A 24327-nucleotide genomic window follows, 5' to 3' on the forward strand; every position below is an offset into this window, starting at 1 on the left:
TCAGAGAGTGTTTGGCTTGTTTTCTTTTAAGCAAAGTCATTTTGGCAGCAAAACCAAAGGTTGGTAGAGAAATTAAGAGATTATGATAGGACCCTACCTCCCATTGTATATAAAAATTAATTCAACATAGATCAAAGACCTAAATGTGGAAGCTAAAACTATAAATCTATCTCTATACATTTATGTAAGTACAAAACTATGATGAATCTCTTAGGATAAAACATGGGGGTAAATCTTCATAACCTTGGTTGAGGTTTTTTTTTTTTTTAAATATAAAACTAAAAGCACAAGCAACAGAAGAAAAAAAACTAAATTTGACTTCATTGAATTTTAAAAGTTTTGTGCATCAAAGGCCACTACAAAGAAAGTTAAAAGACAATCCATAATGGAAGAAAACATTTGCAAATCATATATTTGATAAGTATGTAGTATCCAGAATATATAAGGAACTCTTACAACTCCATCATAAAATGACAGCCCAATTGAAAAATGGGCAAAGGGTTTAAATAGCTCTTTCTCCAAAGAAGATACACAAATGGCCAGCTAGTACATGAAAAGATGCCCCACATCATTAGCTATGAGAGAAGCATAAGTTAAAGCCATGATGAGCTACCACTTCATAACCTTTAGGATGGCCATAACCAGAAAGTCAAGTGTTAGCGAGCATGTGGAGAAATTAGAGCCCTCATACACTGCTGGTGGGAATTTTTAAATGCTACAGCTACCCTATAGAACTATCTGCCAGTTCCTCAAAAGGTTAGGTAGAAAATTACCATATGACCTAGCAGTTCTACTCCTAGGTATATACTGAAGATAACTGAAAATAGGTTCACACAAAAACTTGTACACAAATGTTCATAGCAATATTATTCATAATAGCAAAAAAGTAGAAACACTCCAGATGTCTATAAAATAATGAATGGATAAGTAAAATGTGGTTTATCCATACAATAGAATATTATTTAGGGGTAAAAAGGAATGAAGTCCTGGTACAGGCTTCAACAAGGATGAACCTTAAAAACATTAGGCTAAATGAAAGAAATCAGTTACAAAAAGACCGCATATTGTATGATTCTCTTTATATGAAATGTCCAGAATGGGCAAATTTATAGAGACATGAAGTAGAGGAATGGTGGGGTGGGGCTAACAGGGTATAATGACTTAATGGTGTGAGGTTTATTTTGGAGTTATGCAAATGTTCTAAACCTAGACCCATGGTGATGATCACACAATTCTGTGCATACACTACAAACCACTGAATTGCCAATTTTAAATAGTGAATTTTTTGTAAGTCAGTTCTATCTCAATAAATCTATTTTTATAATAAATAAGGGTTATAATATTCTAGAGAGAGGAAGCTCAGGTACTGAAATAAGGAGTAATAGAAATGAAAAAAAATGATGATGGATTTGAGGGCCAGTAGTGAGAAAGAACAGATAGGGCTTTGTAATTGATCTTGGCAGTAACAGTCAGATAGGAGGACGCATCTGTGAGGACTCCCAGATTTCTGCTTTGGGGGATTAAATAGAGAGTGGTGCCATTCGCCACAATGGGGCTAGAATATGAGAAGTAAAGAATAACTTTGAGGAAAAGCTGTTGAGTGATTTTTTTTTTTTTTAACGCACTGACTTTGAAGCATCTATAGAGTAACCAGGTGGAGATGCTCAGTAGGCAATTAAAAATGTAGGTTTGAAGTCCTAGAGACGTAATTTGAGAATCATTAGTGAATGACTTAAAGTTGAGGGCTTGTATGTGTAAAACCACAAAAGGATAGTGTTGGTTAAAGAAAAAAAAGAGCTGAGCAGTGGGTTACGGATCGGGTGTTTCTGCAAGCTGTGGTGTAGGTTGCAGACACAGCTTGGATCTGGCATTGCTGTGGCTGTAGCGTAGGCCAGCAGCTGCAGCTTGGATTCCACCCCTAGCCTGGGAACCTCCATATGCAGCACCTGCACCCCTCCAAAAAAAAGAGTTGAGAATATGTATAAATTTTACAGAAGAATTGCTGGTAAAGGAGACTAAGAAACTGTAAGGAAGTGATAGAAAAATAAGACAAGAGGTATTCAGGAGCTCATAGGGGAAGAGGTTCAAGAAAGAAGGAATGGGTTATAAAATAAATAAGTCCTACAGGTGTAATGTACAGCATGGTGACTATAGTTAATAATAGTGAATTTTATATTTAAAAATTGCTGAGAGAGTAGATCTTAAAACACAAAAAAAGGAAGGAGTAGTTAGCTTTCTCAAATGCAGTCCACTTCACAGAGTGTGAACACTGAAAAATATCCTTGTGCTTGACAATTTTGAGGTCATTGCAACCTTAATGAGCAGTTTCAGTGGAGTGCTGAGGTTAGAATCCATAAGGTATTTGAAGGATGGTTTCTTTGAAGATAAGATAGAGTTCACCTTATAACAGACAGACTTATTTTCCTTAATTCTTTCCTGCCTTAATAATGCCAGGACATTTTTCTTTAATCTAAGCATTTCCAACCGATGGTGCTTCATTTTTTTAAAAATTACATGTGCTTTAATCCAGGTTGGTTTTTCTTTTCATAATCAAAAATAGCAGTGTAAACTATAGCATCTGTATTACTCATATTAGAATTCTCAAATTATGTAAATCTCTACAAACAGAACAAACTTGTGGTTGCCAAAGCGGAGGGGATGGGGAAGGGATAGATTGGGAGTTTGGGGTTAGCAGATGCAAACTATTATATCTAGGATGAATAAATAACAAGGTCCTACTGTATAGCACAGGGGACTATGTTCAGTATCCTGTGACAAATTGCAATGGAAAAGAATATAAAAAAGGATGTATATATAGCTATAACTGAATCACTTTGCAGTATAGCAGAAATTAACACAACATTGTAAACCAACTATTACCGCAATAAAAAAATTTTAAGTAAATTTTAAAATGATATACATCTCTAAATCCACACACAAAAAGGGTTTATATCAGATTCTATTGATAAAGTCAGGGAAATTCCTTTCACTAAAGCTTTATTTTGTCTATTTCCCAAATGCTTTTTAGAATAAATATCACATAGGAGTTCCTGTAGTGGCTTAGTGGTAACGAACCCGACCAGTATCCGTGAGGACACAGGCTTGATCCATGGCCTTGCTCACTAGGTTAAGGATCCAGTATTGTAAACTGTGGTGTAGGTCACAGATGTGGCTCAGATCTGGCATTGCTGTGGCTGTGTCATAGGCTGGTAGCTGCAGCTCCGATTATTGGACCCCTAACCTGGGAACTTCTGTATACCACAGGTATGACCCTAAAAAGACAGACAGACAGACAGAAAAATAGAAAGGAAGAAAGAAGTAGCACATGAGAAAAAGTTCAACATCAATAATTATTAGAGAAATGCAAATCAAAAGTACAAGGATATACTGTGTCATGCTAGTCAGAATGGCCATGATTAGTAAGGCTCCCCATAACAAATGCTGGAGAGGGTGTGGAGAAAAGGGAACCCTCCTACACTGTTGGTGGGAATGTAAATTGGTGCAATCACTATGGAAAACAGTATGGCGGCACCTCAGAAAACTAAATATAGAACTACCATATGACCTAGCCATCCCACTCCTGGGCATCTATCTGGACAAAACTTTCCTTGAAAAAGATACATGCACCCCTATGTTCATAGTAGCACTTGTTACAATAGCCAAGACATGGAAACAACCTAAATGTCCATTGACAGATGAATGGATTAAGATGTCGTACATATACACAATGGAATTCTACTCAACCATAAAAAAGAGCAAAATAATGCCATTTGCAGCAATATGGATGGAAGTAGAGACTCTCATACTAAGTGAAGCAAGTCAGAAAGAGAAAGACAGATATCATATGATATCACTTATATCTGCAATATAATATATGGCACAAATGAACCTGTCTACAGAAAAGAAATAAACTCATGCACATGGAGAACAGACTTGTGGTTTCTAAGGGAGGGGGAGGGAATGGGATGGTCTGGGAGTTTCAGTTAGTAGATGCAAACTATTGCATTTGGAGTGGATAAACAAAGAGGTCCTGATGTATAGCACAGGGAGCTATAGCTAATCACTTGTTGGGTTGTTTTTTTTCCCTCTTCAAGATAGACTTTATTCCTTAGAGTAGTTTTAGGTTCACAAAATAAAACAGAAGGTATAGAGATTTCCCATATATTATCTGTCTCTACCCATTATATCTAATCACTTGTGATGGAACATGATGGAGGATAATGTGAGGAAAAGAATGTATATATATATATAAAACTGGGTCCCTTTACTGTACAGCAGAAACTGACAGAACATTGTAAATCACCTATCATTTAAAAAAATTTTTTTTGTTTGTCTTTTGTCTTTTGTCTTTTTAGGGCTGCACCCACGGCATATGGAGGTTCCCAGGCCTACGCCACAGCCACAGCAACACCAGATCTGAGCCGTGTCTGTGACCTATGCCACAGCTCACGGCAACGCCGGATCCTTAACCCACTGAGCAAGGCCAGGGGTTGAACCTGCAACCTCATGGTTCCTAGTCGGACTTGGTAACCACTGAGCCACGACGGGAACTCCTTAAAAATTTTTAAAGTAAAAAAAAATCTGTGAATAAGTTCAACCAAGGAGGTAAAAGACCTGTACACAGAAAACTATAAAACGTTGTTGAAAGAAATTGAAGGAGACACAAATAAATAAAATGATATGCCATTCTCATGGATTGGAAAAATTAATATTGTAAAGATGTTCATATTACCCAGAGCAACCTACAAAATTCAGTGTCATCCTTATCAAAATTTTGATAGCATTTTTCACAGAAATAAAACAAATGATTTAAAATTTGTATGGAACCACAGAAGATTCCAGATAGCCAAAGTAACCCTGAGAAAAAAGAACAAAACTGGAGGCATCGTACCTCCTGATTTCAAACTCTGGTAACAAAGCTCTGGTAACCAAAACAGTATAGTACTTGCATAACAGTAGAAACACGTAGATGAATGAAACAGAATAGAGAGTCAAGAGATAAACCCGAGCATATATTGTCACTTAATTTATGACAAAGGGGTTGGGAATATACAATGTGGGTAGAACAATCTCTTCAAAAATTGGTTTTAGGGAAACTGGATAGCTACATGCAAAAGCATGAAGCTAGACCACTATCTTATACCATACACAAAAATTGGATTAAACATAGGACCAGAAACCATAAAACCCCTAGAGGAAAACATAGGCAGAACACTCTTTGACATAAATGGTAGCAATATTTTTTTGGATCTGTCTCTTAATACAAAGGAAATGAAAGCAAAAATAAACAAATGGCCTACATCAAATTAAAAAGCTTTTGCACAGTGAAGGAAACTATTAACAAAACAAAAAAGCATCCTACTGAATTGGAGATGATATTTGCAAGTCATATCCAAAAAGGGATTAATATCCAAAATATATAAATAACTCATACAACTCAATATTAAAACAATAACAAATCTGATTTAAAAAATGGTCAGAGGACCTGAATATACATTTTCCCAAGGAAGATATACAGATAGCCAATAGCCATATGAAAATCATGTGGGAAATGTTAATGAGATACTCCATCAGACCTGTCAGATGGCTGTCTTCAAAAAGACAACAAATTACAAGTGTTGGCATGGATGTGGAGAAAAGAAAAGAGAACCCTCATGCACTGTTGGTGGGATGTAAAATAGTACAGCCACTATGGAGAACAGTATGGAGGTTCCTACAAAAGTTAAAGAAAGAACTGACATATGATCCAGCAATACCACCTCTAGGTATTTACCTGAAGAAAATGAATGTACTAATTTGAAACGATATATGCACTTCAGTGTTCATTGCAGTATTATTTACGATAGCCAGGATATGGAAACAATCTTAAGTGTTCATTGAGGGAAGAATGGATAACAAAGGTATTATATATAGGTACATATGGAAAATTAGCCATAAAAAAAGAATGAAATCTTGTCATTTGCAACAGCATGCATACTCCTTGAGCATATTATGCTAAGTGAAATAAGACAGAGAAAGAGAGATACCATGACTTCAGCTCTGCACAGTGGTGGTGGTGTAGCCAGTGAGATTTGCCCATGTGATTTCACTTATGTGTTGAATCTAAAAAACAAAACAAGCAAAACATATAAATACAGAAACAGATTGATGGTTATCAGAGGGCAGAAAGGTTGGGAGTGGGTGAAGTAGATGAAGAAGATCAAGAGGTTCATATTGCAATTATAAAATAAGTAAATCATGGGGATATAACATATATCATGGTAGCTATAGCCAATAGTATTGCATTGTAAATTTGAAAGTCCTTAAGAATGTAAATCTTAAAAAGTTCTTATAACAGGGGGAAAAAATGTAACTTTGTGTGGTAACTAGACTTACTTGTAGTGACCATGTTGCCGTGTACACAAATGTCAACTCATTGCGTTGTGTACCTGAAATTAATTCAATATTATATGTTCATTCTTCATTAAAAATATTTTGAAAAAAGAAAAAAGGAGAGAAATGCAAATTTAAAAATAAAAGAAACCTTGAGATATCAGGAATGGCAGAAGCAAAGGCATAAACAGTTCTTCTCTGAGAAGGTTAGTCATAGGGCCTACAACTTGCATACTTGGAGGTAGGTTTTGAGAACTTCATTTCCATTCTTGTCTCCTCCTTTCTGTTTTCACTCCTATGCCAAAGACATTTTTCCTGTCTCCCTACAGGGAGAAAAGTTTGTGACAAAAGGATTGAAGCTATAGAGTGTGGCTTTTGAGTTAAAATTTAGACCTGCACTGTCCATTATGGTAGTCACGAGCCACGTGTACTTTCAAGCACTTGAAATGCGGCAAACCAGAAAACTGTTGAGTGTAAAAAAAAAATTTATCCTGGATTTTAAAGACTTAGTAGAGAAAAAGAGAATTTAAAATATTTTAGTGGTAATTTTTAATATTGATTACATGCTGAGATAGTATTTCAGATTCATTGGGTTAAATAAAACGTGTTTTTAAAATTAATTTCCCTTATTTCTTTTTATCTTTTTAATATGACTCCGCAAAAGTTTTAAATTATATACGTGGCTTGCATTTGTGGTGTACTTCTTTTGGACAGCATTGATTTCAGAACAATACTTCAGTCACATCACCCAGCCTGGCTTTGACTCATGTCCATTAACTAATTTCAGCACTGACTCCTTCTACCCAAAGAGGGCCACTTTTTCCCAGTATTTTCTTCTTATCCTGTCTACCTCCCTACTCGTGCTTGAAGGAATATCTGGTGATTTATGGGACAGATAGAGCACATGAAAGAAAATCAGTCAAGTTTGCTCAACTAGAGATAAGGACAGATGAAAAAAAAAAAGTTTTCATCATGGCACAGAGGAAATGAATCCGACGAGGAACCCTGAGGTTGCGGGTTGGATCCAAGGCCTCACTCAGTGGGATAAGGATCCAGCATTGCCGTGAGCTGTGGGGTAGGTTGCAGTCATAGCTTGGATCCTGTGTTGCCTGTGGCTGTGGCATAGGCCGGCAGCTACAGCTCTGATTCGACCTCTAGCTTGGGAATCCATATGCCACAAGTGTGGCCCTAAAAAAAAGAAAAAGAAAGAAAGAAAAAAAGTACAGATGGGATTGTTGGAATATTAGGAATATTAGTCCCAGAGACAATGCGTTTGCTGAGGATATTCTGTGAAGCAGTTTTAAGAAAGTTCAGCAAAGTTCAGATTTTCCCCATTTTGACTATGTCAGTGGTTTTGTTTTTGATTGAAATAGCAAAGACTTCCAAGATAACTGTGTGCCTTCTTTTCCTTTGTTTTTGCCTACTCACAGTCTGTGTGGTTTACCTTCAGAGACCATCAAAGCCTTAGGGAGTCCAGCCCCTAAAAGGGGCTGATATGGGCTGGGATACTTGGCTGTCAATCTCTGAGCCTTGGAAGCTAAGTTCCTGCTATGGTTGGTTGCAGCCAAAAAGATAAAAGTAGCTGATGAAAATTGTTTCAGAGGAAGTGGACCTGTGTGTGTGTGTTAGAGAAGTTTCTGTTTAAATTGTTTTCAATTGAAAATTCTGTCCTTTAAAGAATATATGAGAAGAAAAATCAGATTTGCAATTAATTTACAATATAATCAAAAACTAAAAAATTATTCAAACATATACCATTATAATCAGATATAGTGCCCACTAATTATTTTGTTTATAAAATTTCAATAAGAATTTTAAAACCCTTCAAAGAAATAATTTAGAATATTTAAGTGGATGCTAACACTTACTTAAATTTTTCCTGTATAGGAATTATATACAAAGATTGCTTGTCCCCAGGCCACCACACTCACCAAGTCTTTCAAGTCGTACCCTGATACTTCTTCATATCAATATTTGCCATGTAAATACCAGGGCAATAAATCATCCTTTGATAAGACACAGTGAAGTATTAAAATCCCATTGTGCTAATTTTGAAGACAAGAAAAGTTTTTCAGATGTTAACTGATTGATCTTTATTAGGCATTTGAACAGAGGGGAGACACTGTTGACCAAATAAAGTCTCAGCATCTTTGTCCTCGGTTGCCTGGGAGGGATCTTTATCTGTTCCCTGCCTTCACGTCTTCAGGGACCTCTCAGATCAGTCTGCTATATCTTAATTTGATCTTATTTTCTAGGTCATCAGTTCAGTTTTTCTGTGCCTCACAGGCTTGATATTCTCACTAATAATGTTATCTGCCCATTGTTATCTGGATGTCCTCCTTTTCCTCTCAGTCTTTTATGGTTTAGAGCAGATCTTTCTGATTCTATTCATAACCCTCTCTGTGGCTTTTAACTAATATTTGCTCATTTTAAAGTAAATTTAACACAGCTTGATTGAGAAGTCAAATATGACTAATTTATATCAAGAACAAAACAATATATGAAGGGTACTCAGGAATTGATTTCCCTGTACTGTGGTAGTAGTAAGCTGCATAAGACTGCCAGATTTAACAAAATTGAAACTACAGGATGCCCATTTAAATTTGAATTTCAGGAGTTTCCATTGTGGCTCAGCAGAACCAAGTCTGACTGGCATCCATGAGGACGCAGGTTTGATCCCTGGCCTTGCTCAGTGGGTTAAGGATTCAGTGTTGCCTCGAGCTGTGGTGTAGGTTGCAGACGTGGCTTGGATCCCATGTTGCCTTGGCTGTGGTGTAGGCTGGCAGCTATATCTCCAATTGGACCCCCAGCCTGGGAACCTCCATATGCTGTGGGTGGGGTCCTAAAAAAACAAACAAAAAAATTTGAATTTCTGATAAACAAAGAACTATTTTTTAAATATAAACAGGTATGTCCTATGCAATATTAAATCCCCTGCAGTTTAACAGAGCATCCTGTGTATTATCTGGTATCCCTTAAGGTTTGAGGGGCAAAGCACAGTAGTTTCTAACCCTTGTGGAATTATGAAATCTTAAGACAACTAAAGCTCACATGGTTGAGCACATTGAATTGAATACATTTTTTTTTTGTCCTTTTGCTATTTCTTTGGGCCCCTCCTGCGGCATATGGAGGTTCCCAGGCTAGGGGTCGAATCAGAGCTGTAGCCCCTGGCCTACGCCAGAGCCACAGCAACACGGGATCCAAGCCGTGTCTGCAACCTACACCATAGCTCATGGCAACGCCGGATCGTTAACCCACTGAGCAAAGGCAGGGATGGAACCCGCAACCTCATGGTTCCTAGTCGGATTCGTTAACCACTGCGCCACGACGGAAACTCCTGAATACATTTTCTTTATTGAGCAATGAATTTTGTAATAGTTGTCCTACTTAAATCTTGTAGTAAAATGAAGACAAAAAGCCAACAAGTCAAGTTCTTCTACTCATGAAATATAAGCCCTCCTTCCCTCCAGTGTCTTTCTTTTTCCTCCTATCACTTTGCCCACATGGCCTTGATCTCTCCAGGGTCAATACCACTGTATTGTCATACCTGCTTTCAGGGTTAAAGCCAGACCACTTTTTTCGCCTCACTTACCTCATTCCATCTCCATCTCTTTCCTCATTTTTAAGAATTGCAGATATTCCTCTAGTGGTGAAAGCGAATGCATCCTCTTGACTGATACTCTGGGACAGAATACTGTGTCTTTCTTATTTAAAGAATTAAAATCTGGAGTTCCTATTGTGGCTCAGTGGGTTAAGGACCCGACTTGTCTTTATGAGGATGCAGGTTCAATCCCTGGCCTCCCTCAGTGGGTTAAGGATCTGGCATTGCCATAAGCTGAGGCATAGGTTATAGATGCGGCTCAGATCCAGTGTTGCCATTGCTGTGGCATAGGCCTGCGGGTGTAACTCCATTCAGCCCCTTGCCCAGGAACTTCCATAAGCTGCAGGTATGGCTGTAAAAAGAAATTTAAAAAAAAAATCAAAATCCTTTCCTCTTTCTGTGGCTCTCAGATTTACTACATTTGTGATGGGTTCTCTGGCCCATGCTATCTCCATCATGTTCCCTGGTGGCTCAGCAGGTTAAGGATCCTGTGGTATCAACTGCTATGGCTCTTGTTACAGTTTGACATAGGTTCAATCCTTGGCCAAAGAACTTCCACATGCTGTGAGTGTGGTCAAAAAAAAAAAAAAAAATTCTCTTTAGCAACTTGGGTTCATTAGGAAAAAGTTAAATAAAAATATGTGGCCCTTATAGCATTTAAATCAAAAGCAAATACATATGTTGATTAAAGGGGGGGTGATAGTGTTTCAAAAGTGAGAAAGATGACAGCCAATGAATTGTTTTTCTCTCTATTTTTTAATGCCAGTGTTATAGAACCTAAATAACTAGCAATTCAAAAGATGGTGGTGAGGGGGAAATCCTCATTTCATGAGTATCTTATAGTTTTGTGAAATAGAAGATGTTAGTCATTCTTAATTTATAGCTTCTAAAGGGTCCTTTAAAAAAGAAGATCTATATCTTCCTTAGATTTAAGTTAACATGTTTTTAAGATTAATAAAGAACCTGAACCTATTAAATTCTATAACCAAGAGATGCAATGAATAGGAAAAGTTTCCTGATTCTTACCTAATCTTGATCTTAATCTCCTACTTCAAGCTACTTTGTTGAGAAAGAGTTAATGTGAACTATGAAGGTATTTCAGGTTTCTAAAACATCATATTTAATGTAATTTGCTTCTAGCAGGGTCTTGGACACATTGTATGATTCATCTCCTTTCACTTTTAAAGTAAAAAATTAATTTTTTAAAAAAATGGAGCGCTGGGGGAGTTCCTGCTGTGGCTCAGCTGAAACAAATCTGACTAGCATCTATGAAGACACAGTTTCGATTCCTGGCCTCGCTCAGTGGATTAAGGATCTGGTGTTGCTGTGAGCTGTGGTTTAGGTCACAGATGTGGCTCAGATCTGGTGTTGCTGTGGCTGTGGCATAGGCCAGCACCTGCAGCTGCAATTTGACCCTTAGCCTGGAAACCTCTATATACCGTGGGTGAGGCCCCAAAAAGACAAAAATAAATAAATAAATAAAATAAAAAATGGAGCACTTGAATGTATCTTTATCTTTTATGGCTTTTCATATAAAATGAGATAAAATTCAGTGGAAAAACTACAAACTGCTTTTTGTAAAGATGATTTTTGGCAATTCCAATAGTGGTAGAATTTCTAATTTCTATTTTTAAAAGGAGATCCATTTAGATTTTTTTGTAGCTTCTGTAATATGTTTAATTATTTTCATATATCATCTTTGGTATTAGGAGCAAGGACATTTTGGTATGCATTTTCCTGTGAAATTTTGGTTTGGAAGTCCTTTTCAACATCTTTGGTTTGGTGCAAATTATTTCCTTTTGAAACTTCTCTTGACTAAATGAAATTAGAAGAGAACTGAAAGTAAAAATTATAAAACTCAAATATCTCTGTCATAGGGAATATATACTTCCTATGCCTGCATCCCATATTCTGATTTATTCAGCACCCATTTATGAAGTACCTACTAATGTCCCAGGCACCAGGGAAACAACGATAAAAAAGAACTAATCAAGGTCTACCTGGAGGTGGCAATCAAGTGGGGATATTCAAGCATGGATACAGCTAATTAAAAGAGCAGAGTGGAAGACCAAAGGACAAATTGATTAAGAGAGGAAAGAGGAGAAGATGTCTAAAAAACTCTTTGTCAGCTTAGATATGGAGGTTCACTCTACTAAGATTAAGAATATAGCAAATTCTGAATTGAGTTTTTGATTTGTTAAGTTTCAGATGTAGAATGATACATCTGTGGGACTAGTAGTTCCTAAATAACCCTTTGTGGACTTTTGCTTGAGGCTGCATGGGTCTTTGTTAAAAATACAGATTGTCTGGAATTACAAGTGAGATTTTTGTAGGTGAAATCTGGAGATACGGGTTCTGAAATAACTTCTCAGATGATTCTGATAATCAGTAAGGTTTGACATCTACTTTAGTAAAAATCCAGGAGAGAGAAGACAGATGGTAGCGGAAGTTACAGGAGTGGATGTGATTTCCCAGGCAGAGCATTACGAGTGAGCACAGAACAAGGCTTAGGAGGTGCACCATCAGATAAGGAGTAGGCAGAGGAGAAAACAGCAAAGAAACTAAAAAAGGTATATACCGTGTCAAGGAGCTAGAATATATTTACCTAGATTTTCTAAGTCTTAGAATAGTAATGCTCATTTCTGAGTCCGTATAGAGAAAAATAATGCAGAAGAAAAATCTTTAGGTTTCAACTCATTATTTGGCTTTATTCCAAAAAGGATTAATCAATTTTTTTTTAATTTTATAGCATTTTTTATTACTCGGTTGCATTTACAGTTGTACAGCGATCATCGCAACTAAATTTCATAGCATTTCCAACCCAAACCCTTAGCACATCCCCCTCCTCCGCCGAACCTGTTTCATTTGGAAACCATAAGTTTTTCAAAGTCTGTGAGTCAGTATCTGTTCTGCAAAGAAGTTCATTGTGTCCTTTTTTTAGATTCCCCATGTAAGTGACAGCATTTGATGTTGGTGTCTCACTGTCTGACTTCACTTAGCATGATATTTTCTAGGCCCATCCATGTTGCTACAAATGCCGTAATCTTTTTCCTTAAAAAGGATTAATCACATTTCAAATGTGCCCTATTGCAAAAAGATTGCTACTATTTCCAGAGAAATCTGTTGCAGAAACAGTAATTGACCCTCTTAAATAGAGAAAAATAACTGGTTAAAAGAAAGTTGTGATATTAACCAGAGTTTGTAAAATAAAAAACGCCTTGTTGTACACTTATTAAATTGAACTAGAAATTTTAATTTATTGAAATGACCTTTATCATTGAGAACTAGAACTAGTCTCTCAGGAACAAATTCTTCTGTTCGTAGCCCTTCCTATTTCTTTTGTGGTGGTGGTGATCAGTGCATCTTCCCCTCCTACATGAGTAATAAGTTATGTTTTTTTGGAAACATGTACTATTTTAAAAAGGGATAAAATGGCAATTATATAACCTGTCTTGATATAAAGATTAATTGGCTTTTTCAAAACCCACATTCCAGGATGGAGTAACTTTATTGATCCCAAGTGATTTTTAAGATATAAGTATTTTTTACATTTACTTGGAGATGTAGTTATTGTTCACTTACACTCACTCTCCTTTGAGGTTCCAGGTGATCCTTTATGTGAGGGAATTATAGGATCATATCAGTAGTTGTGTGATCTACTTTTAATTTAATGGTCTTCACTTCACTAACCACAGATAGATTTTTGAGGAGCTCAGTGAACAGATGACCAAATGATCAATAATAGTCCGTTACCTTTAACCTTTGAGGTTCTACATTAAAGATAATTTTTCAAAAGGCATCTGAGTTAACATGGTATTGGGGACCTGTTTTATTCTGATAGTATTTTGTCAAAGGCAGAGAAAAAGGTAGGCAGTGATATATATTTGAATAGAGAAATTATATACTGGTGAGAATACCACAGTGAGAACATTTGTTGGTGGCCGTCTTGTTAGGATTTAACCAATTTCAAAGTTAGAGTGAGAGCAGTGTCCACACAAAATGCCCCTACTCCTGACACCAGGTATGTCAAGTTATTACCAAAATCACCCTCAGCTTCAATAATTCACTAGAAGCACTCACAGAACTCAGAGACAGCTGTAGCACTCACGGTGCCATTGCAGGATAAAGATTAAAGCTTGCAAAGGGATGGAGCACATAGACAGAGCTGAGTCTAGAAGTACCAAGTGTGATGCTTTTTTCCCTGTGGGCCAATGGACAGTGTAACTTTCCTGACATCAGTGTGTGGTGATATGTGTAGAATATTGCCAGATAGAGAAGCTCACCTGAGTCTTGTCCAGAGTTTTTACAAGGGCTCATTATGTACTGCTCACAGGACTGATCTCTAGTCTCCAGCCTCTCTGTAGATAGACCTAATACTGTATGCTCCAGAGCCCCATGATAAGTCACATCGTTCAACTGCTGGGTGGTCAAGGCTGACATGCAAACAAAGACTTCCTGTTAGGCTTGGCATCCCAAGGGCCCAGAGGTCACCTCCTAACAACCAGTGGCAAACATCAGTTGTCTTTTTGGGTAAGGTTAATGCTTACAGCAATTCTTTCAGATAGTAAAATTCTTTCAGATAGTAAAAGCAGATGGGGGCCCCACTGAAGCAAGACCACAAAGACCATGGCACATGAAATAGCTCCTTATTGTCTGTAGGATTTATTGAAGACATCTCCATTTAAGATTACCTTTCCATATTCTGGATGCCACTCAACCTGCCCCTTTATAAATTCCCTCCCACAGTCAATCAGAGTCATATTTCCTAGACATGACCACTTCTTTCCTTCTTTGGAGCCTCTACTTATGCCATACTTGTTATCACTGTGTTCTCTTGAGACCTTTGTTCAGCCCATCCTGTCTGTGGTGCCCAGCCCAGTCCCCAGTCCCCAGCCCCTGTGGAAGGCCGCTTTCCCCACTTGCACCCTTCTATAATCACTTTCTTTCCAAAATTCTTATAGCTAACTTTACTCATATCATTCATTTGGCTGTTGGCATACGTTTCCTTCCATTGATATTTTGTTTTTACGTGTAGATCTTAACCTCTTGCAGTTTAGGGGCATTATTGACTATATCTCATACCTTTTTGATTCCCTAGATCATAGTACAATGTCTTGCACATAGTAAGTGTTAGGTAAATATTTGAAGGGTAGGCTTTCAGATACACATGTGCACCTAGGAACACATTATTCAAATGCATGAGCTAAAACATCTTGTAAGTAATCTAAATTATACTTACAAATTTCTGAGTAGCCATGTTGAGCCAAGAGAGTATTAGAGTTATTTTTAACAATTCATTGAAGATGTCTGCAAACATAAAGGTCAGCTGGGAAATGTCTAGAGAAGTCCAGCTGTCCTGCTCCAACGTCAGAGCTTTTGCCCATGCATTCCCCCTTGCCTGTAATGCTCTTTCTCTAAATATTTGAACCCTTACTCAGAGAAGCAAAACTACTCTACCTAAAATATTATCCTACTCCTCACTATATCTTTATCTTGCTTTAATTTTTTCATAAATACATTTCACCAACCAGTATTATATATTTGTTCTTTATGTCTTTCCCCTACTGCTAGAATGTAAACTCCAGAGAGCAGGGGCATTGGCTTGCTAACAGGGATTTCTTCTGCACCTAAAACAGTGTCTGATTCTTAGTGAATACTCTGGAATTTGTATGTTGAATACGTGAACAAATTTGAACTATGTAACTATGCAAATGGAAAGCTTAATTTTTCATGTACATTCAGTTTTCATGTCATTCAATTCAAGATTATTGAGTTCAAAAAGTTTCAAACAGAAGCATCTAAAATGAGTTAAGGAATGGTAGAATGTTTTTTTTTTTTTCGTTTCTTTTCTTTTTTTTCTTTTTAGGGCTGCACCCACAGCATATGGAGGTTCCCAGGCTAGGAGTCAAATCAGAGCTGTAGCCACCGGCCTACGCCACAACCATAGCAACATCAGATCTGAGCCACGTCTGCGACCTATACCACAGCTCACGGCAACGCCAGATCCTTAACCCACTGAGTGAGACCAGGAATCAAACCTGCAACTTCATGGTTCATAGTCAGTTTTGTTTCCTCTGTGCCACAGTGGGGACAACAGAATGTTTTCTAAATTATTAAAAATATTCAGTCTAGGGATTTCCCATTGTAGCACAGTGGAAACGAATCCAACAAGTATCCATAAGGATGCGGGTTCAATCCCTGGCCTTGCTCAGTGGGTTAAGGATCCAATGTTGCTGTGAGCTGTGGTGTAGGTCACAGACACAGCTCGGATCCTCCATTGCTGTGGCTGTGGAGTAGGCCAGCAGCTATAGCTCCAATTCGACCCCTAGCCTGGGAACTTGCATATGCCACGGGTGCGGCCCTAAAAAGCAAAAATAAATAAATAAATTTGTAAAAACAATAACTTGATGTGTACATACTCAAAGTTAATAAAATTGTAAAATGTAACAATTAGGTGAAAATAGACATCTTTATCAAATACTGGTTATTAGAGGCATTCTTTCAGGTTTTATAGAAAAATAATGTTATTGTTTCACAGTGTTCAATAAATATGGAGCACTTAACATTTTTATTCACTGTAAAATAAAGTTTAAAAGCTGTTTTAATAAAAGTTATAACTAATAATTTAAAAATAGTGCAAAGTTAGAAAAGCATATAACTTTGGAAAATAATAGCATGGAGTTCAGTTATTGTGCTTCATTCTAACAGGAGTTGCAGAGTTTATTATCGTGCATTGATATGAATTTCCAGGATTGTTAATACACCAGTTGAACCTTTATTTTGGGACAATGAGTGATCAGCAACCCTGGGAATGAGGATATATCCAAATATGGCCATAGATGCATTTGGTAGGTATATTTAGAGTCTAAAAGTATCCCCAGATATTCATCAGGAAGAAGTATTTAACCTAGATTCCATAGGATCTCTGGGAAATCCAGGCTGTGTTTATAGGCTGCAATGCTTCTTAGTTCTCCAGTCCCAAAGAAATGCTTTTTTCTATTCAGATACTTCCCACTCAGGTCCTTGCACTACCTTCAGGGTCAAGATGTTCATCATGAATATCAGCTGGTTTCATAAAGACACTTCCTCCTCTCCTCTCTCTTCCCCCTGTCTTCTCATTGTTGCTTCACCCACTAAGAAATTTCTTTCTAGTTGAAGCCAGACTATGGCTTACACTTTTGACCTTTGTGTCAGGCTTTGACTCTCAGACATTTGGCAGCATGTGTGTGCAATACCCAGAAAGCAGCTTGCTCACACTATGATGTAGTTGATGTTGATTTCTTTGCTTCTACATTACCCTGCTTTTGCTGAGCTCTCTCCTCATATTCCAGGAATGAAGACTGGCAATGATCCAACCTTTATGTGTTACTGTTTCTAGCTCATCATTTTAGTAGTATGTTTGAAACTAGAATGAACTTTTATGTTTTCTCCTTTCATCTCTGCCTCTTTGGATTTTTGGCAAACATCAAGGCAGATAAATCAGACCCACCACTGTAAACCCATCTGCTTTCAGGGACATGCAAGCTGACCAGTTTGTGATGTTTTACCACAGATCTAGCTCCAACATAGAACTAAAGGAGAATCCCTGTGGAGTAAGACTAGAAGGCACGTTTGAAAGTTAGTTTTTTTAAGCTTTGGGTAATTTATCTGCTAATTGATTGTGGCTAGTCTACATTGGCATTTCTAATGACATTAACAAATTGACATGGTACTTACAAAGTTGAAATGATTATGTAGTAGATGTAAAGCGAAAATGCTGTATATTTTCGGTTTGAAAATAGAGATTAGTAAGAAAAGATGGTATCATAGTTGTAATAATATAGCAAAACAAGACACAGCCAAAGGTGTTCTAGTTTATTAGGACATTACTTTTATACTTCATCTAGTGCTAAGGTCACATGTGAAAACAGTCATCCTAACTAAAAAATATCTTTCCAGTTGTTGACAGCCTAGAAGTTGTATCATAAAAAATAATAAGGTATGGTCATCCAAACCTGTCTTCCTAAAACTTGTTGACACTTGAATGCTATATTTATTTCCTTCTCACAACAAGCAAGTAAGTGATGATTCTCTTCGAACAGGAATTAAGAGGATTACAAGCTGTCAGGGCATGTAGGTTATACTGGAATAGGTCATGTAAAGCTCTTGTTAATAGGTTCTAAATGGACTCTACTAAAATGATCAAAAGTTAATCACGCTACTTATCATACCTCTTAGAATTGGTTTTAAGCTGATCTTCAATAAGCTGAATCATATGCTCCATTAGACCATGGATTTTATCACACTAGAGACATGTCTTTTGTGAAGTTTAGTTTTATGACTTAGTGGTTTGGAAATTAAAGAAAGTCCTTGAAAGATAAACTAAAAATTTCATTTCTATGTGGGTGAAGTTGTGAGTCTTCAGATACTGGTGAAATAGCTACCCATGAAAGAGTGAATTCTTCCCTTTTTTTTTTTTTTTTTTTTGGTGTACAGAAGTTCTGAGGCCAGGGATCAAAGCCATGCCGCAACAACAACTCCAGCCACAGCACTGACAGCCCTGGATCTTTAACCTGCTGTGCCACAGGGAACTCCTCTTCCCTCTTCTCTTTCTGAAGATAGTTGTCAGGACTTAAGGAGACTCTGCTTGTAGGGACCTTCCCAGAAAATGTAGTTTGGTTATGCTATAAAGTGTTTTCAGCCATATTTTTTAAAAATGTTTCCATATGAAATGTTTTAACTCCAGATGTTGGGATGGTGAATTATTTGGCTTCTTTTTTGTTCTTTGGTGTATCACTCGACCTTCACTTAAATGAAAGGAATCAGTGAATAATGTAAGAAAATAACTTTTTTTGTTTCTTAAGTGAAGTTGCAGAAATTATTCTCTTAGCCAACTGAGAGCAACACAGAGAAAGAAAATTCTAAAAACACACAGGTAAAAAGCACTTAAAAGCAATCATAGGAAGAAACATTTTATTAAGTACAAAAAGTTTATGATTTTTTTCTATTTGATTTTGCCCCTTTACTTTTTAAAACAAACAAGGAAGAGTCCAGTATTCATAGAAAAAAATTACTCAATATTATGCAGAGTTGTTTCCTAGAAATTTTTGATCAGTTTCCCTTTCTCTGAACCAGACCACTGGTACCATTTAAACACAGCATGATGACAGTAAAGTAGGCAGTTTATAGAGAATATGGTCCAATGATTTCACTCCCTTAACATTTCAAAAAGTGCAGAAAGAGTTATCCTGTAAACCACTTTGCACATGTTTGCACCTAACATAGTTCAGCTTGGGAGGAGTAACATTCATTGGGTATTTTTTCCAAATAGTTTGTAAGTGGAGACTCTTACTGTATGGAAAGAAAACCTTTCTTTTGGAGAAAACCAGGGCAGTGAAAACTCATCTGCCTGGTACAAGATTCCCCTACTTAGACTCTAAACCAAACCAGATAAACCATACACTTCATAAAATACCTCTTTATACATTACCTTTACGTCCGCATTATTCTGTACCGCCTACCTTACCCCCAGTTTTCTTTATCATTAGAAACTATACTTACTGTGATAAATAGAAGCTTTCTGTGTATCCTTTCATTTAGGTTATGGCAGTTTTTTTTAGGTTCCATTTTTATTCAGTTTTAGCATTCCATTTCTGTAAGCCATCGGAATTTCCCCTGGACTGATTTGTAATATGTTTGGTGTTTGCTAGCAAATTCAGAACCTTTCCGTTTTTGTCCTTTCTTTGCATGGTATAAGGTCTAATTCCAGCATGATAGTAGCTGAAATGAAAAAGGCAACAAGAGAAGGCACTGGCTTACCTTAGAGCTAATCAGCCACTTCCCTCCTAGATAGAAAGAGAAATGGCATTTATTAAAGTAATTCATGTATTAATCTTTTTTCTCTTCTTGATTTTAAGTGAGAGATTTGTTCAAATCTTTGTGGGATCAAGATATTAAATGATAATTTAAATTTGCGTTACTAGTCATTGATGCTTCTTTAAATTGTGCAAAATGTTTTCATCATTGAGGTTGAAGTAGTCACATCCTATTTTCTTGACATTTAAACAGACAAAACAAACACAGGAATAAAATCAAATTAAGTGAATGATTAATCATTTTTATAAGGCTTAACATTTACTTAGTTTTGAGCTTTTGGATCTTGAATTTGTCTTAAAAAAACAAAAACCAAAAACCTCTAGATTTATCTTTAAAGCATATATCATCTTAAAATAGTAGTTTGGGGGCTTTTTGTTTTCTGAAGCATGTAAGTTGAGTAGTTAACCTCAGTTGGGTAATTAACCTATTGGGGTAATATTTTTTACTTTCAAAATGACTGTGGTCTGTGTTTCCACTCATCAGAATGAAAAACTCAGATGATATTTGGTTCAGTGCAGGTGTGGAGAAATACATACTCCACAGTTGCTTGGATTATGCGTTGGTACAACTCCAGAGGGAACTCTGGAGAGTACCTTATCCTTTGACCTAGCAATTCCACCTCTAGGCACCTATCTTGAACATCTATGTATAAAAGTATTCCTAGTGATATTATCTGTGATATAAATAGAAAAATACAAAAAATCATTATTAAGAGAATATTAAATAAATTATGATATATCCATATCCAGATATACCTCATTCTTTTCCAATAGCTGCTCTTAAAGAGAATGAAATACCTTTGCATGTACTGATAAGGAATATTCTGCAAGTTATCCTGTGAAGTGAAAGGAGCAGATAGTTTACTTCTATTTATGCTTCAAAAAGCAAAGGGTAGAGATGTGTGTATACAACTTCCCTCCCTCTCCTCCCCCTCACATCAACATGCATTCACACATCTAAAGACTGATGAATGAAAGGATTCAAAAGAATCTCTTGGCAGTATTTGTCTCTGGTGAATGGGACTAAGGATCTGGAATTGAAGCAGGTTTTTGTGTGTTGAGGAGGGGTAGCTTACTTTTTTGTGTGCTGTTTGAATTTTGTTACCATGTATGTATTATTTTTCATAATTAAGAAATTTTAAGTTAATGACCAAGTCTATTTTTTTAGGACTCAGCCCAGGAGAGTGTTATTACCCGAGATATTCACCGTACGTTTCCTGCACATGATTACTTTAAAGATACTGGAGGAGACGGCCAGGAATCGCTCTATAAGATCTGCAAGGTAAGACCCTCCCCCTCATTTTCGTCTAACTTATTTTACAGGGCTATATTTTAGGAACCCATCTTAAAGATTTTTAGATCCCCTGTCTTTATTTCTTATGTGCACTGCGCCGTGTTCTCTGCTTTGTGCTTATACTGCCAGCTCCTCAGTACTGAGTGCCAACAAAGGTGACTTTGGGGCTGCATGTTCTGTGCTGTCTTGTGAGGGAGGAGGCATTATATGGCTTTGCTGCTAACAAGAAAGGAACAGAGGGTCCTCTGAGGCTAGTGCAGAAAAGGCTCAGAGGAGTCCTGATGACTCTTGCCCATCTGACAGGATCATGTGGCAGTTGTCTCAATTTTTTGACAGTAGGCAGGAGTAAGAAACAGTGTGGTACTGTTTCTGAATACTGGCATTTTCTCTGATATTGGTTTTATGGTTTGTTTGTTTGTTTTAATTTCCCCAATACTGGACTTCCCATGCGGCTCACAGCATAACTTCTCTGATATTGTTGATACTCCGAGTTACGTCACACCGTATATCTTTGTGCCGTTTTTATGTCCCATTAGGAAATCTTTCTTCTCCCTCGTTATTAGTAGATGTGAAGAAGTCTCTTTCCTGATTTTCAGCAAATATGCTTTGCTTGGATTAAAAAAGAAAAGACTTTATTAGTAGAGAATTATTATCAGATTATTTACTTTCAAATTTATATTAGAAATGCAGAATGACATTTCAAATCGTTAATATACTATTAACTTATCCATATGAGTTGAGAGCAAAGACTCAAAATTGTGAAATTTCCATTAAACAAAGTTTTACCTTTTATCCTCAAAGTTAAGATCCTCTACAGAGTGTGGTGGTTATACTCAACATTTATCCTCACCTATGATTCCAGTAGAGATTATTGATGAATAGTGAACTACACTGGAATCTTGTAAGAATAGAGAGAATAAACAAACACCAAGGCTAATTTGTAAGGTTTAAGAATAATCTAATTTAGCCTTTTATTAAGTAGCAAAGATTAACCAGAATAGATAGTCAGAAATATACTCACATAGCACTATCACATTTTGTTTGTCCTTTTCTTTAAATGGCACCTAAAAAAGCACTTGCCTGCATATGCTAAAGTAGGATTGATGTTCAACTCTGCAAATGATGTACTTTAGGTCCTTCTTGCATGTTTGTGGTTTAGCCCTCTGCCTACTCCTGTCTTATCTTTTTTTTTTTTCTTTTCTCTTGATGTAGCCATTTTGGAGTATTATAAATGTACACATGGATCAGAAACCCATTTTTTTTGTGGGGGTATCATTTAGAGCTAGAAATGCATAACTAACTTAAAGTCTGAAAGTGTAGTGATTTCTGGAAGGTGATGCATCATCTAGTTTTTAAAATGCTAAAAATCATCAAACACCACAAAAAATGTATAATGCATTCATTATATGCTTGTAAAAGGAAAACATAATTATTTAAATTTTTTTCTATCTGTTTTGAAATTCTACAAGCTAATTAGCTTTTGGCTTGTGTAAGGATGATATCAAAATTTATATAGTTTCTAAGTTATTTAGAAAAGCCTGGCTTGTAGTACGGAACAGTGTTTTTCTCCCAGCATTTAGTGTATTTTCAGCCAATAATTAACTTTTCTCTCACACTTTGTGTGATTGCTACTAGATACTTTTTTCATGTAAGTAAAACAGATGCCTCCATGTGTTTGCAGCCTCTGACTTACAATTTTGCTTCATTGTGGTGAAAACAGTATTTGCCTTATTATATAAGATTTAGAGGGGAAATATATGAAACATTACTAAACAAAAAGATAAAAGTTAAATAATTAGTACAGTTAAGTAGTTGATACTCCTTGCTTTGATATTGCAGATAATAATCTTACTTTGAATTCACTAGAGATTATTTGTTAGTACATTCACACAGCTTTTGTAGCCATTTTAGATTATCAGTGTGTATTTTGCAACATGATGGCATAGTTTTAAAGCTCTTTCTGAGTAAAGAATATTATAAAAATGTAGCTCTAAGATACCTTATAATTGGTGAATATCTTAAATTGCACTAGATTTTGTCAAAATATGGAAAACCAAAGAATCATGTTAAAAACATTTCAGAATCCAAGGTAGTAAATAAAAGCTACTAAGGCTTTTAATATTGTACTAAAATATATATTACTTAGATATGACTTTACACGTCTCTGATAGTGAGAGCAGAGATGAATGCATCAGAAAAATGTTAGAGAAACCAACATTTGTTGGAGTCCTACCTTGTGGGCCACTTGGTTTGTGATTGACACAATTCCTTCTCCTCCTGGTCTGCTGTTGCTAGCAGTGCAGTGCTCATGCAGGGAAACCTCAGAGGGTAGTGATCATCACAGGTAGGGGGGCATACTTACAAGTAATTTAGAATTGAATATTCTTCTCAAGTTTGTGTATCCACTTTTCCTTTGCTTTTTGTATTCAGTTTGCGCCATGGGACCTTTATGACTTTTAAGGCCACTGAGTCTGGTCCACCTGTTCTGTCATTTGTATTTCTAGAATAATATCTAACATCATATCTCACACTCTTAGCAATAAAACTGGATTTCCATTCAGAATACCTTGCACAAGACTGAATAAACAGTAATAAAACCTTGACTTTAAATCAGCCAGATTGTTGTATATAAATAAAGACAATTTGGCTTCTTCTTTATCAGTTCTTATTCTTTTTTTCCCTTCTTAATCATTTTTGTCTTACTACACTGACCAGAATCTCCATTATAGTGTTAAAATGAATTAATGATAGTGGACATCCTTTGCCTTGCTCCTGATTGTGAAGGAAACGCATTGAATGATTTACCACTAAGAGTGGTGCATCTTATATCAGCACCACACATATAGAATTTTTTTAAATACAGGGCCTTCCACATGCTATAATAATTTCACATTTACAAAGTACTTCACTTATTATGAATTTCATTTTTCAATTTATTGAATATTTATTCAAAAAACAATAAATATTCATTTATTACCTCATTTATTTCTGACAACTCCTCAGAGCTGGAGTCTATTCTAGAAATATAATATGCTGTGCTCTTAAATTAAGACAGACATTATTAAGAGAATTTCAGTTAGAATAAATGTAGAAGTCAACTCTGGTTTCAAGGATACAAAAGTCTGCCTTTGTCGTTGAAAAGTTTTCCGTGACTTTGTTGAAATGAGGAATGATCTGAACTGTCAGATTAGAGGGAAGACTGTTAA

The 24327-nt window shown here is 36.5% G+C and overlaps 1 protein-coding gene across 2 annotated transcripts in view; it reads left to right on the forward strand.

Annotated features, from left to right (window-relative positions):
* The window catches only part of RABGAP1L (RAB GTPase activating protein 1 like), a 657663-nt gene that overhangs the window by 360906 nt on the left and 272430 nt on the right, over window positions 1-24327 (forward strand). For both annotated transcript variants that reach the window (XM_013989628.2, XM_021102607.1), the window contains exon 14: window positions 20996-21109. In XM_013989628.2, coding sequence (XP_013845082.2) covers window positions 20996-21109 — 114 coding nt within the window. The remainder of the gene's footprint in view (window positions 1-20995; window positions 21110-24327) is intronic.

This window comes from Sus scrofa, chromosome 9 (assembly GCF_000003025.6).
Source record: "Sus scrofa isolate TJ Tabasco breed Duroc chromosome 9, Sscrofa11.1, whole genome shotgun sequence".
Taxonomy (NCBI): Eukaryota; Metazoa; Chordata; class Mammalia; order Artiodactyla; family Suidae; genus Sus; species Sus scrofa.